The following is a 12,033-nucleotide window of genomic DNA, read 5'->3' as shown; positions in this document are numbered from 1 at the left end:
CTTTATACATCATAAAAAATAAATAAATAAGACAAACAAGCTTATATGTTAAGTGCACATGATGAAATAATAAGATTTAGATACCAGAAAGGCAAGTTCTAAGATGCCAAAACTGAAGGATGCACTAAATTTCAAAGCCTTCTACAATCTCTCATCTATCTTTTCCATGCTGATTCCACACTACTTCTCACATTCTCATCTACATTCTATCCAAATTGACCTATTTACTCTTCCCCGTATATGACATTCCATCTATCTTTCTGGATTCTCTCACAGGCTCTCTTCTATATATATGGAATTTTCTCCTTTTTCATCTCTAACTCTTGAAATTCCTCTCTTGGGTCAGGATTATGTCATACATGAGGCCTTTTCTGAACACCAGAGTGAAGCAGCACTATGCTTAACTCCTACTTATTGAAATTAATTTATATTTACTTGGTAGAGATTTAATTTTTGTTGTCCATTCTTCCTTTTTGTCTTCTCTTTGTTTTTGCAAAGAAATTGGAATGATGTGACTTGTCCAGAGTCACACAGCTACTAAAGTGTTAAATGTGTGAGGCCAGATTTGAACTCAAGCCTTCCTAATTTCAGGGACGGTACTCTATCCACTGTACCATCTAATTGTCCTTCATCCTTCTTTTTTTGAAGAAGCCCAATGACAACATTTTGGATTTATTTACTGGTATACACATTTCTTCTCTTTAGTAGATTGTTGGGTGTTATTTCACTTAATAAAGTTTGCTAAGTGAATCTATTAAGCGACAAATTGGTTTCCATATTTATTAGTGTTAAATTAAAAATATATATAGAGATGTGATATAATAAGAATGCACCAAATTTAATTTTTGAAATGACTTAGAACCTATTAAAATATTTTTGGAGAGTAAGATAATATTTAGAGTGAATACTTAATTAAAGATAAAGATAACAAATTTACACTGGCTACTTGATATTTTGTATGTAGAACTCCACTGGAGTTATGAAACATGAATTTTACTATTAATCCTATCACTACTAAAATAACTTTGGGCAACTTAATGCATATCTCTGGATTTCAGTTTCAATATATTTAATATACAAATTGGATTAAACAGTGGCTAAGATCTTTTTCAGCTCTTTCAGTCTATACTTTTTAGATTTTCTATATTAGTAGTACCATAAAAAAAAAAAACTTGAATCAAAAGTAATACATATATCTGAATGTCCTACAATTTAGGTTTGAAATTGTTTATAATAGGTAAGAGGAGAAAAAAAGTCAGGTGATCAGCAAGATAATACTTCCCTGGACTTCATTATTTCCAGAAATACATCATTATGCAAAATTTAACAAATTCAGAAACTCATACAATTTTAGATCATTACCCTTCCCCTATGATAGCATAATGCCATACAACATTCTCCCAACAACCCACATCAGATTTTTCAGTTTCTTTTTATGTGCAATCTTCTTTAGTAAGAATAGGGTCTTTTATTTTTTGTCCCCAGCCATTAACAAAACTTCAGGTACACAGCAGACATTTAATAAAAGTTCACTGACTATGATTGAATTAATATAGGAGAAATATGATAGGAACAATAATTTATATGAAAACTACAGTTATGAATTTTAGAATTAGAAAGATGACATATATACATATAATAATAAACACATACACACAGTGTATGTGTGTAAATACACACAGTGTCTCATTTTACAGGTCAAGCATTCTCACAAAGATCAAGTAGATAAAGTGCTGGATCTTGAATCAGGAAAACATAAATTCTAATCAATCATCAGCCACTTACTTGCTATGTAACCCTGTGTAAGTCACCTAACCTCTATCTCAATTGCCTCAACTATAAAATGGAGAAATGGAGAAATTAATTTAAGTCTCAAACAATTTCTAATTTTACATGAATATGTGTCTTCCTTAGCCCATAATAAAATATTTTCTATTTTCTAATTTTTTTAAATTTCTTAGATATCACACACTTAGAAAAGAATAGTTATTAAGAGAGAGAAATTTTATGAAAATGAATATAATCATCCTTATACATGATTTTCAAAATCAAAGTTTATAATTTAGACCAAACTCACTGGAGATAATCCATGAGTCCAAAATATTCTCAATGGTTTAGACTTCATGCAAAAATTCACATTCATTTTAATGGTAGTTCAGAGGAAATAAATCTATTGACATGTGTTCCCTATCTTTCCCAACTTCTAGTAAACAAACCACCTAGATTCTAAAGTAAGGGCTAAAATTCCTAGTTCAATAATGGGGAAAAAAATTAAAAGTCCCATAAGCTAGGTTACAGTTAACCAAGTAAAACTATTATTTTTTTATTACTATATATATATATATATATATATAATTATAATTAATTTCAAAATACTAAACTACATTTTCCAACTCATGAAAAGTACATTTTTCACTTCTGTTGGAGAAATGCAAATAACCTCCTTGGATTATTAAAACTAAGAATATTGAGTTTCTGCTATGCTTTCAAGTTTTAAAGGTTCTACTTGAGATAAAAAGAAACCTTAAAGAAAATGCTTAACTCATGTTGTTGGATTTTTTTCCCTCATTGCTTGGAAGGGGGAAAAAAAGAAACTGCTGAATTTCTGCCATTTCTTGAAATACTATCTTCAAGTTAATGTGGAAGGATAATATGTGAGAATGAAGAGACAAAAAAGAATCAAAAAATTGCTGAACAGTGGGCATAGAAGCGACTATGAAAAAATATCCTTTTTCTCGAAGACAATAGTACTCAGGTGAAGTGTAATCTGCATTTTAAAATAGAACTTGTATCAGCAAAGTATGAAAACGGGGTTGATTTAATTCGTATTAGGCAAGTCATTATCAGATATATGAATCTGTTACCAGTTCAAGGGCAAAGAGTCATTATCATTTTAGATAATAAAATCATATTCCTTTGTTTAAGAGATTAATGTAAATTGCATTGGTGAGTGCATACCTACATGCACAGGCATGCACACACACACACACACACACACACACACACACACACACAGATGCAGCAATGACAATGAGTCTCAATTTTGCAGACCAATTGTTTTAGACTAGACCAATGAATTTGTGGCCCTAAACTAAGGGAACTTTGGGCAATCCTAATAAGTAGGACCTGAGGAAGACAAACACTGACTAAATATAATCAAATAAGGTGGACCCTCAGAGTATATAGACAAACATTACCTCAGAACTCACAAATAAATTTCTATCCTGGGTCACTCAACTAAATGAAATCTTTACACCTAAGACTATATGAAATTAATATAATCAGGTATTATCTTGATTTTCCCTTATACCAAGAAAAAAATATTCTGAAACATCTATCTATATCTGGAACTGTAGTATCAAACCAACACCACTTTTCCTAAGGCCCACAGCCCTGGAAGGACTGTGTTTCATGAACTGAGAGGTAGAAATTGATTTCTGTCATATTTGGGACTTTTGAACTACATTGCAGTAGGCAAGAGAATAATTTTTTTGGTTTCCCATTTTAGAGAGAGACAGTTAAAAAGGCAGATTCTGATAAAGGAGAAAGCACGTCAAATGAGCAGAAGACATACTGTTTTGAATAAGAATCAAGATACAGCATTAGAGTAGTAATTTTAAGAACCAAAACACATTTGCCTAGTCAGCTTTCTGATTAAGAAGTGTAATGATTGTTTTCTCCATGAGAAAGAGATGAAACACTGAAGCGCTTCAATGTTTTAACTGCTTTTCTCGCTAGTTGAGAAAAAACACAGTCAAAAGTTTGTCTAATAAAAGTTGTTTTTCCTTTTGATTTGTTTTTTGAAAACTATAGCATAACTATGTTTATAACATAAAACTATGATTAATTGAAACTGTCTTGCAAGGTATGTATGAATATTAATTATGTGTGGTGTTTGATGGAGTAAGGGGAGGAAGTGAAATAAATACTGGAAATATACAGAAGTAGGACAAAGGGAAGGGAGAGGGAACAAGTACTTATTAAGTACCAATTATGTGTCTGGCACAGTACTTAATTAGCATTTTGCAAATATTTCCTTTGATCCTCACAACCCACTGAGGTGAGTACCATTGTGATCTCCATTTTACAATTGAGGAAACTGAAGCAGAATTATGTGACTTGCCTGGTCACACAGCTAGTAAGAATATGGGCTCATTTTTTACTTCAGATCTTCCTAACTACAGATTCTATCTATTCAACTACCAACAACCTTCCCCAAGAATAGCAGTTACTACAAATACCTAGGCTAATGAGGTCACTATAAAACCAAATTCTAAGATAGCTTATATAGCTTTTAGGGAATCTCTAGATCTTGAGGATGGGAGGAAATAGAAAAGTGGACCAAAGGAAAATTATATCTCCTGGGAGGAGGAGAAAGGTAGTCTGAAAAAAATCTCCCTTACCCATTTGCCAAATGGGAAGCTGAAAGTCAGAAGAGTGAGTATATTACCTTTGGTTTTGCTTTCAATTCTAAATGTTTAAACCTGTTCCAGTGGAAACACCTGCTGGCTGCATTATCAAAACTTTTTCTTACTATTTAATTTATTTTGCAAAAGACTATCTCTTTGAGAATCAAAAGGCATATCTTTTGACCAGTGCTATTTATTGAATAATGAAGTGTATTTGCAAATGGTTATGAAATATTATTTGATAACTAATATAAATATGGAAAAAAGTTAAGTGACAGAAACCAATTTTGTTTGAAAGGGAAATGTTCATCTGTACTGGTTAAGTATGGCAAAACAGTTCTGTTGATATGCAGCTGTGTGACCTCCCATTTCATATGCTAGAACTGTTTATTCCAGTACACACAAGCAAAGAAAAAAATGGGATTTTCACTTTGGGCATTTGGAAACTTCACCCTCAACATAGTGATTACAGACAGCATTAGAATATATAGAAGATGAGACAGATAAGAGCCAATATTATTGGTTTTTCTTCCCTTTGCAGTCTATAGTTAACAAAAAGAAGACTCTCTTGTAAGCAGACACTTTTTTTTTACACCTTCCACTTTTGAAAACTGGGTATTTTCATGACTCATTAACAAAGCTAATCCTGAAACCATTAGTAGAGTCATAAAATGAAAGAACAAGAGCAAAATAATGATAACCCTGCATGGTGATTTAGTTGTGAGACTTAAATGAGAGACCTTTGAACCTGCTCATATCTGGAACCAGAGAGTAGCCTGTGTATCAATGATTATTGCATGTGTGGGTACATGCATGCCCCTAAACATATCCTTTAACTTTTAAAAAAAATAATGGGATAAGTGAAGAGGAGAGAGAGAGAAGTAAAATGGTGTAAAAGGACTAAGAGATGTTACATTGCTATAAGTTTTTCCTCAAAGAGCTACAACGTAGGGTAGGTGATTTTTCCTCTTTTTTTTGGCAAGAGGCTTTCTTTAGGAAATAGTTTCTTAAAGCTTCAAACAGTAATGTCAAATAAATGAATAGTTCTTCTTGATCCAATTCCCCTCTTGTTTTCTACAGTAGTCGGTTTCATCAAAAATTAAAATATTTGAAGAACAGGTAAAATTTTAACTGAAATCTCAGGTCAAATAAAACTAATTGGGCTTTTATAATAAACTCCTACTTTGATCTTTCTTGGCTTCCTCTGTAATTTAATTATCCATTTAAATTCAACTTTCCAAAACAACAGCAATTTTTAAAAAATCTAGATTTTCACAAATCACTGAAATGCATAGGTTCTTTCTATAATTTTATCTGATTCACTAATATTTGAATCTGTATTACCTTTAAGACAGTGAGGACATCACATGCCATGGAAATGACTCAGGAATTAAACTTTATTGAGGCCATGATCTACTCTTCCACTAAAATGTCTTCTATTACAATGTCTATCTCAGCAAGAGACTTAGGTTGGATTCTAAAAAGCCCATACAGGGAAGTACAAAATTTGCCAAATCCTGCCAGTTTGGTAAAACTTCAAATGTGAACACAATCACAAATTGTATTTGTTTTCCAACTACCAGTCTAGCTAAGTTCAGGGAGAATAATCACTAGGTTGACTAGGATAACAAAATTTGGCATGGAATCCCCCAAAGACTAATGACTAAGTACTAAAGGAGTTATGTTCAATGTCAGGAAGTGAATGCCTAATACAAAGTTATCAAATACTTTAAAAGATAGGGATAAATATAAAGAAAAGCTATAAGGGTAGAAATAGGGTTAAGGGTAAGGACAGAAAAATAATGGTAAGGATAGAGATAAGAACTGGGATAGAAATAATGGTGGAGATATACATAAGGACCTAGATCTGTGATATCATTTGTAACTTACACCTTAGAGGGTTACCTATCACAGAGCTTCTTAAATTTTTTCTACTGGCAACCCTAGGTAGATAGTTATATAAAATAGATATACAAATCAAATCTCACGAATAATAAATCATAATTTCATGACCCCTACATTTAGTTATAAGACTCCATATGGGCTCATGAACCACAGCTTAAAATATTGAGGTCTAAAGCACTGAAAAGTTCAGTGAATGTTTCCAGATCACAGAGATAATATGTATTAGAATCAGCTCTGAAAACTCTGGAAACATTTCTCTTTCAACTAACTTATATGTATATAGATACATGTAATTAATATTGTTATAATATATGTTATATAATAACAGTAATGCATGTGTAATTTTTGTCTTGAAAAAAACTAATAGAATATAATCTTGGCAGAGTGATTTAAAAATTATCTGTGGCTTTAAAAGAGCTCTTATCAATTTACACAAAATTAACCAGGCTCAAAAGCCTAATGTCAATTATTTTGTTTCATTTTTTGATAACTTTAGCCAATAGATGTGATGCAGGCTAACCCAACCCTCACCATCTCAAAATAATACTATGTCTACACATATTCTTTCTTACACATGTCATGTCTTAAAGTTGAGATATCTTTTCACAAGGAAGTATATGTCACTTAGTAGCTCATTGTAAAGGGAGATTAGGTTCTCTTTCACCACAAGTTTCATCTCCTACATGTTATTACTATTCCCCCAAGACCATACTGCTGCCCCCAGAGATATCTTGGCTATGACCATGGCTATAAACGAATCTACCTCATTAATGGCTGAAGAAGATACGTTTTCTTCCAATTTTCTGGAAGCTAAATCTAAAGTCATGGAATAGATATAATTTAAACCCTATACAGAATTATATAGGTGTGTATATATGTTACCTGCCTTATCAAATTAAAAGCTTCTTCCAGATATGAAAAGTACTATTTTTCCTCTTTATTTAATAGGAATTTGTACATAGTAAACACTAAATTAATGTTGCTTTGAAAATTATCATTGCAAATAATTCAATGCAATGTTTACTCCATAAAAGTAATTCCAGGGTATAATCCAAATAGTGGAATAAAGTGAGCACTTTTCCCGATCTCAACCAATATTCTTCTCAAAACAACTTTAAAAAGCATATCAAAACAGATTGTAAGCAGGAATACCAACAACAACAACAAAATCACAATGAATCATTTTTTTAATAACTCAAAGCAGTTTATGTAGACAGGAAGAAGGATCCATGATCAGTCAGATGAGGGCTAGTCAAGAGTTTGGATCAGCAAAAGGTACATCTGCTGTGGGCTTTGTAGGATGCTACAGTGATAGCAGCAAAAGCAATGGTATTAGGAACACTTAGAACTCAGAGATAATTAAAGTATCCTATATTAGATTAAAAAGTGATTATAGGATGATTCTGGGAAGGGGTATCACAGGTTGGTAAATTTCAAGCTCTCCAGATTTTTCCCACAAAAAGGGCGAATTTGCATTTCAGGGCGAAGATAAACTAGTGAAAAAACAAGATTTGGGGCAGAACAGGTGTCCTTCTGAAGAAAGCCTCCCCCCCCTCACCCCAGCTGGGATTAACCCCTGTAAAGTGCAAAAACCTCCCAGGCTAACTGGACAGAAACACCTAGTTAAGTGGGGACCCCTCAGGCTAGCTAGGTCTGGTTCTCAGCAGGAACCACAGAGACTATGACTTCTCAGACTTTTCTGCAGTCTGGGTTAGAGTAGGGGAAGACTGAGAAAACCTCAACTGATTGTAATGCCAGGCCCAGCTGCGCTGTAGGGATGGCCTTGGATGAGAAGGAACAAAAACACCCATGAGTAAAGTAGCAGCAGGGCACAGTATGCTGTTGGCTGTGGCCACTTGCAGGAGGGTGGAGCTCCTCGTTTGGGATTCTTGGTCAGAGGGGTGAGTTGAAAGAAAGCTTGAGGCACTATCTCCACTCCACAATTAGAGATATTTACACTAATAATTCTTATTTAAAAAACTGAACTTGCAAAGAAGAAAGAATCCCACTACTGAAATATACTATGGGAGCAAGGAAGACGGGGGTTAATCTTCAGAGGAGGACAGTTTAGTAAAAAAAAAAAAAAAAAAAAAGTTTCTATCCCAAAGAGTAATGTGAAATGTTTCCCTATCCAAAAAAGAATTTGTAAAAGAAATTTTAAAAATAATTTAAAAATCAAATGCAAGATATTGAGGAAATAAAAAATAAGTTAAAACCAAGAAAAACAAGATTATGAAAAAAAAAGTTAATCAACTAGAAAAGAAGATACAGAGTCTCAGAGATGAAAAAAATTCTTTGAAAATTTAGAATTAGGCAAGGAGAAGCCAGTGAAGCTCTGATTGACCAAGAAATAACAAAACTGATTATAAAAAATGAGAAAATAAAAAAAGAATGTGAAATGTTTTATAAGAAAAAACAACAGATCTGGAGAACAGATCTAGAAGAGTAAATATGAGAAATATTGGACTGCTAGAAAATTGTGACCAAAAAGAGAACCTTGACATAATAATACAGGCAATAATCCAAGAAAATTGTCCTAAAGTTGTAGAACACGAGAGAAAAGTAGAAATAGAAAAAATCCACCAATCACCACTTCAAAGAAGTCCTATGTGGAAAATACATAAGAATATTATTTCCAAATTAAAAAAAAAAAACCCAGATCAAAGAGAAAATTTTGTAAGAAACAAGAAAAAATACCAATTCAAATATGCTGGAACTATAATTAGAATTGTACAAGACTTATGAGCAGCAACAGTAAAAGATTGCAGGTCCTGGAATCATATCTATGACAACTAAAAGATCTAGACCTGTGACCAAAAATATCATATCCACTAATTAATGATCTATATAATTCTGAATGAGAAAAAATGGACCTTCAATAATCTTGCAAATTTTCAGGACTTTCTATATCCAAACCTGAACTTAATGGAAAACTGAACATATAAGAGCCAATATCAAAGATCAATTTTAAGATACTCAACATGGACAAACTGTTTAAATATGGCTTTTGTTGTTGTTGTTGTTGTTGTTGTTGTTTTTTAATGTTTAAGACTCACATAACAGGGTTGCTCAAAAGAAAGATTGGCAGAATTAAGGTAAAAAAAGTAATATGTAGAGGGCTAGAACTGAGCAGATGCAAGGTAACCTGGCACTTGAGGCTAATTACCAATTGGACAATTCTCTATTACCACATGTTTGGAGGATGACCCTACTTAACTATTCTGTTCTGGCTCAATAGGTGGGTGTGGACAAAGAAGGGGAAGTGAGATGAGTGGGTGGAGTAGGAAGAGGGGGAGGAGGGGTCCTTCTCTAGGCAATAGAGAGAGAGGAAGGAGGTGGGGAGATTGCTAGATCTAATCCCCTTACTAGACCGCAAAAGACCAAGAATAAAGACTTGTGTTATCCTGCCTCTTGACTCTGGCTGATTCTAAGAGATCCAGGCTTTCAACAGTAATGTTATACAAATGAGGTGCAGAAGAATAGACATACAGACATTAGATGGGGAAGGAGGACTCATAGTTTTAAAACTAGTCACATCGGGAATGGGTTCAATAGACAACACTACATATATATCATGAAGGGTATAGCATCCTCCAAAATCAATAAAGAAATAAGGGACACATACAGAGTAAAGATAAAAGGCTGGAGCAGAATATATTATGCTTCAGTTGAAATAAAAAAGTAGGGATAATGATACTGATCTCAGATCAAGCAAAAGCAAAAATGGATCTAATAAAAAGAGATAAGGAAGGCAACTATATTTTGCTAAAGGGTACCATAAATAATGAAGTAATAGCAATATTAAATATATATGCACCAAGTGACACAGATACAACATACAAATTCCTAGAGGAAGTTATGAGTGCTGCAAGAAAAAATAGCAAAACTATAATAGTGGGGGATCTTCAACCTTGATCTCTAGATAAATCAAACTACAAAATAAATGTTAAAAAACAGTTAAGGAGGTAAATAGAATTTTAGGAAAGTTAGGTATGATACACTTTTGGAGAAATTGAATGGAGACACAAAGGAGTACACCTTTTTTTTAGTGGTTCATGCATACATAAAATTTGACCATATATTAGGACATAAAACCCTCAAAATCAAATACAGAAATGCAGAAATAGTAAATGCATCTTTTTCAGACATGCTGCAATAAAAATTACATGTAATAAAAGGCCAGGGAAAATAGATCAAAAATAATTGGAAATTAAATAATTTGATCCTAAAGAATAACTGGATGGAACAACAAATCATAGACACAATGGACAATTTCTCCAAGAGAATGACAATAATGAGACAACATACCAAAATTTGGAGAATGAAGCCAAAGAAAAAAGTTCTTAGGGGGAGTTTTATATTACTAGATGTTTACTTGCATAAAATAAAAAAAGAGAAGATCAATGAATTGTGCATGCAACTAAAAAAGTAAGAAAAATAACAAATTAAAAACCTCCAATTAAATACCAAATTTTAATTCTGAAAATAAAAGGGGGAAATCAATAAAACTGAAAGCCAAAAAACTATTGTACAAATAAATAAATAAGAGGGGAGGGACGGGCAGATGGAGAAGCCAAGGGTTAGGGAAGAAGACATGGGAAGGATCCTTAAAGGGAGGTAAAATAACAGCAAGGTAAGGTATGGAGCAGAATTTAAGCAGTGTCAGCAGGAATAGGAAAGGCATGTGTATATAAGGTGTTGTGTGGGAATATGTGAATGTATATATCTACATATGTATATATGTATACATTTATATTTTCTTAACTGTAGCTTCCTTGGGGATGGTGGGAGGAATAAAAAGGGGGAAAAGAAATAAAATCAATAAGGTGCCTAGCAGAGAACTAAAGAATAATTTATAAGGAAGTAAAGAAAAAAAGGATATTTATGAATATAATATGTCTTCCACTAACATCTATCTATCTATCTATCTATCTATCTATCTATCTATCTATCTATATAGAGAGAGAGAGAGAGTTCCTTCATCTGGTAATTTGTTGTTATACATTTTTAATCCTCTCTCTGTTTTGCTGAGCACAATACAATGCTCTCTTTTGTTTTGATTTATTTGCTTTTTTATCCCTTTTCTGTTTTTCTTTTTTTATTGTGTTTTTTTCAAATAAAATAAGAAAAAATAGAAAAAAAGTGATTACAGGGTTCCCTTAGACTAGTATTGGAAACCAAAAAGGGTGCCATTTGATAATTTTATTGCCCATTGTCAAAGTCTCTGAATAGAGCTCCAAAGTGGAAAGATGGGAGCAATTACAAAGGAGCAAGAGTCTTAACCATGGAGGGGTCTCAGTTCCAAACTGGAAAGGAGTGTTTGCGGACACAGGGAGTAAGAGTACTATATGGGAACCATTTATAGTTCAAGAACAAAGAAAGACTATGAATGCCAGAGAAGATGGACCTTACCTGAAGAAGAACCAGAACACAGATGAGGAAAACAGCAGATTTCTCCCCAAATCGCACCACTTTTGATGACTGAAAGCATATAGGCCCTTTGACCTCGCTGTGAAAATAACAGGAAATTAAAGGCTGAAATACAGTACAGTTGCCATCTCTCCCTTGTCTTTCTAATACTGCAGAGGTAAGGATTACTCAAATTTAATATAAAGTCCAAATTCAAGAAGTTACCTGGGAAAATAAAAAACAACAATAATACTATCTGTGGGTATGAAACTCAATACACATACTTAAAAAACAATAACCTAAAAATATA

General features: G+C 33.1%; 1 protein-coding gene across 4 annotated transcripts in view; it reads right to left on the bottom strand.

Moving 5' to 3' along the window:
• The window catches only part of HNF4G (hepatocyte nuclear factor 4 gamma), a 173,795-nt gene that overhangs the window by 74,632 nt on the left and 87,130 nt on the right, over positions 1–12,033 (bottom strand). For 2 of the 4 annotated variants that reach the window (XM_074278920.1, XM_074278921.1), the window contains one exon: positions 11,727–11,823. The exons of the other annotated variants lie outside the window; for them this stretch is intronic. In XM_074278920.1, the coding sequence (XP_074135021.1) occupies positions 11,727–11,805 (79 nt within the window). In that variant the 5' untranslated portion in view covers positions 11,806–11,823. The remainder of the gene's footprint in view (positions 1–11,726; positions 11,824–12,033) is intronic. 4 annotated transcript variants of the gene reach the window in all.

This window comes from Sminthopsis crassicaudata, chromosome 1 (genome assembly GCF_048593235.1).
Source record: "Sminthopsis crassicaudata isolate SCR6 chromosome 1, ASM4859323v1, whole genome shotgun sequence".
In the NCBI taxonomy this organism is placed as follows: Eukaryota; Metazoa; Chordata; class Mammalia; order Dasyuromorphia; family Dasyuridae; genus Sminthopsis; species Sminthopsis crassicaudata.
Note: the sequence above shows the minus strand (reverse complement) of the source record. Positions and strands in the feature narration are given on the sequence as shown.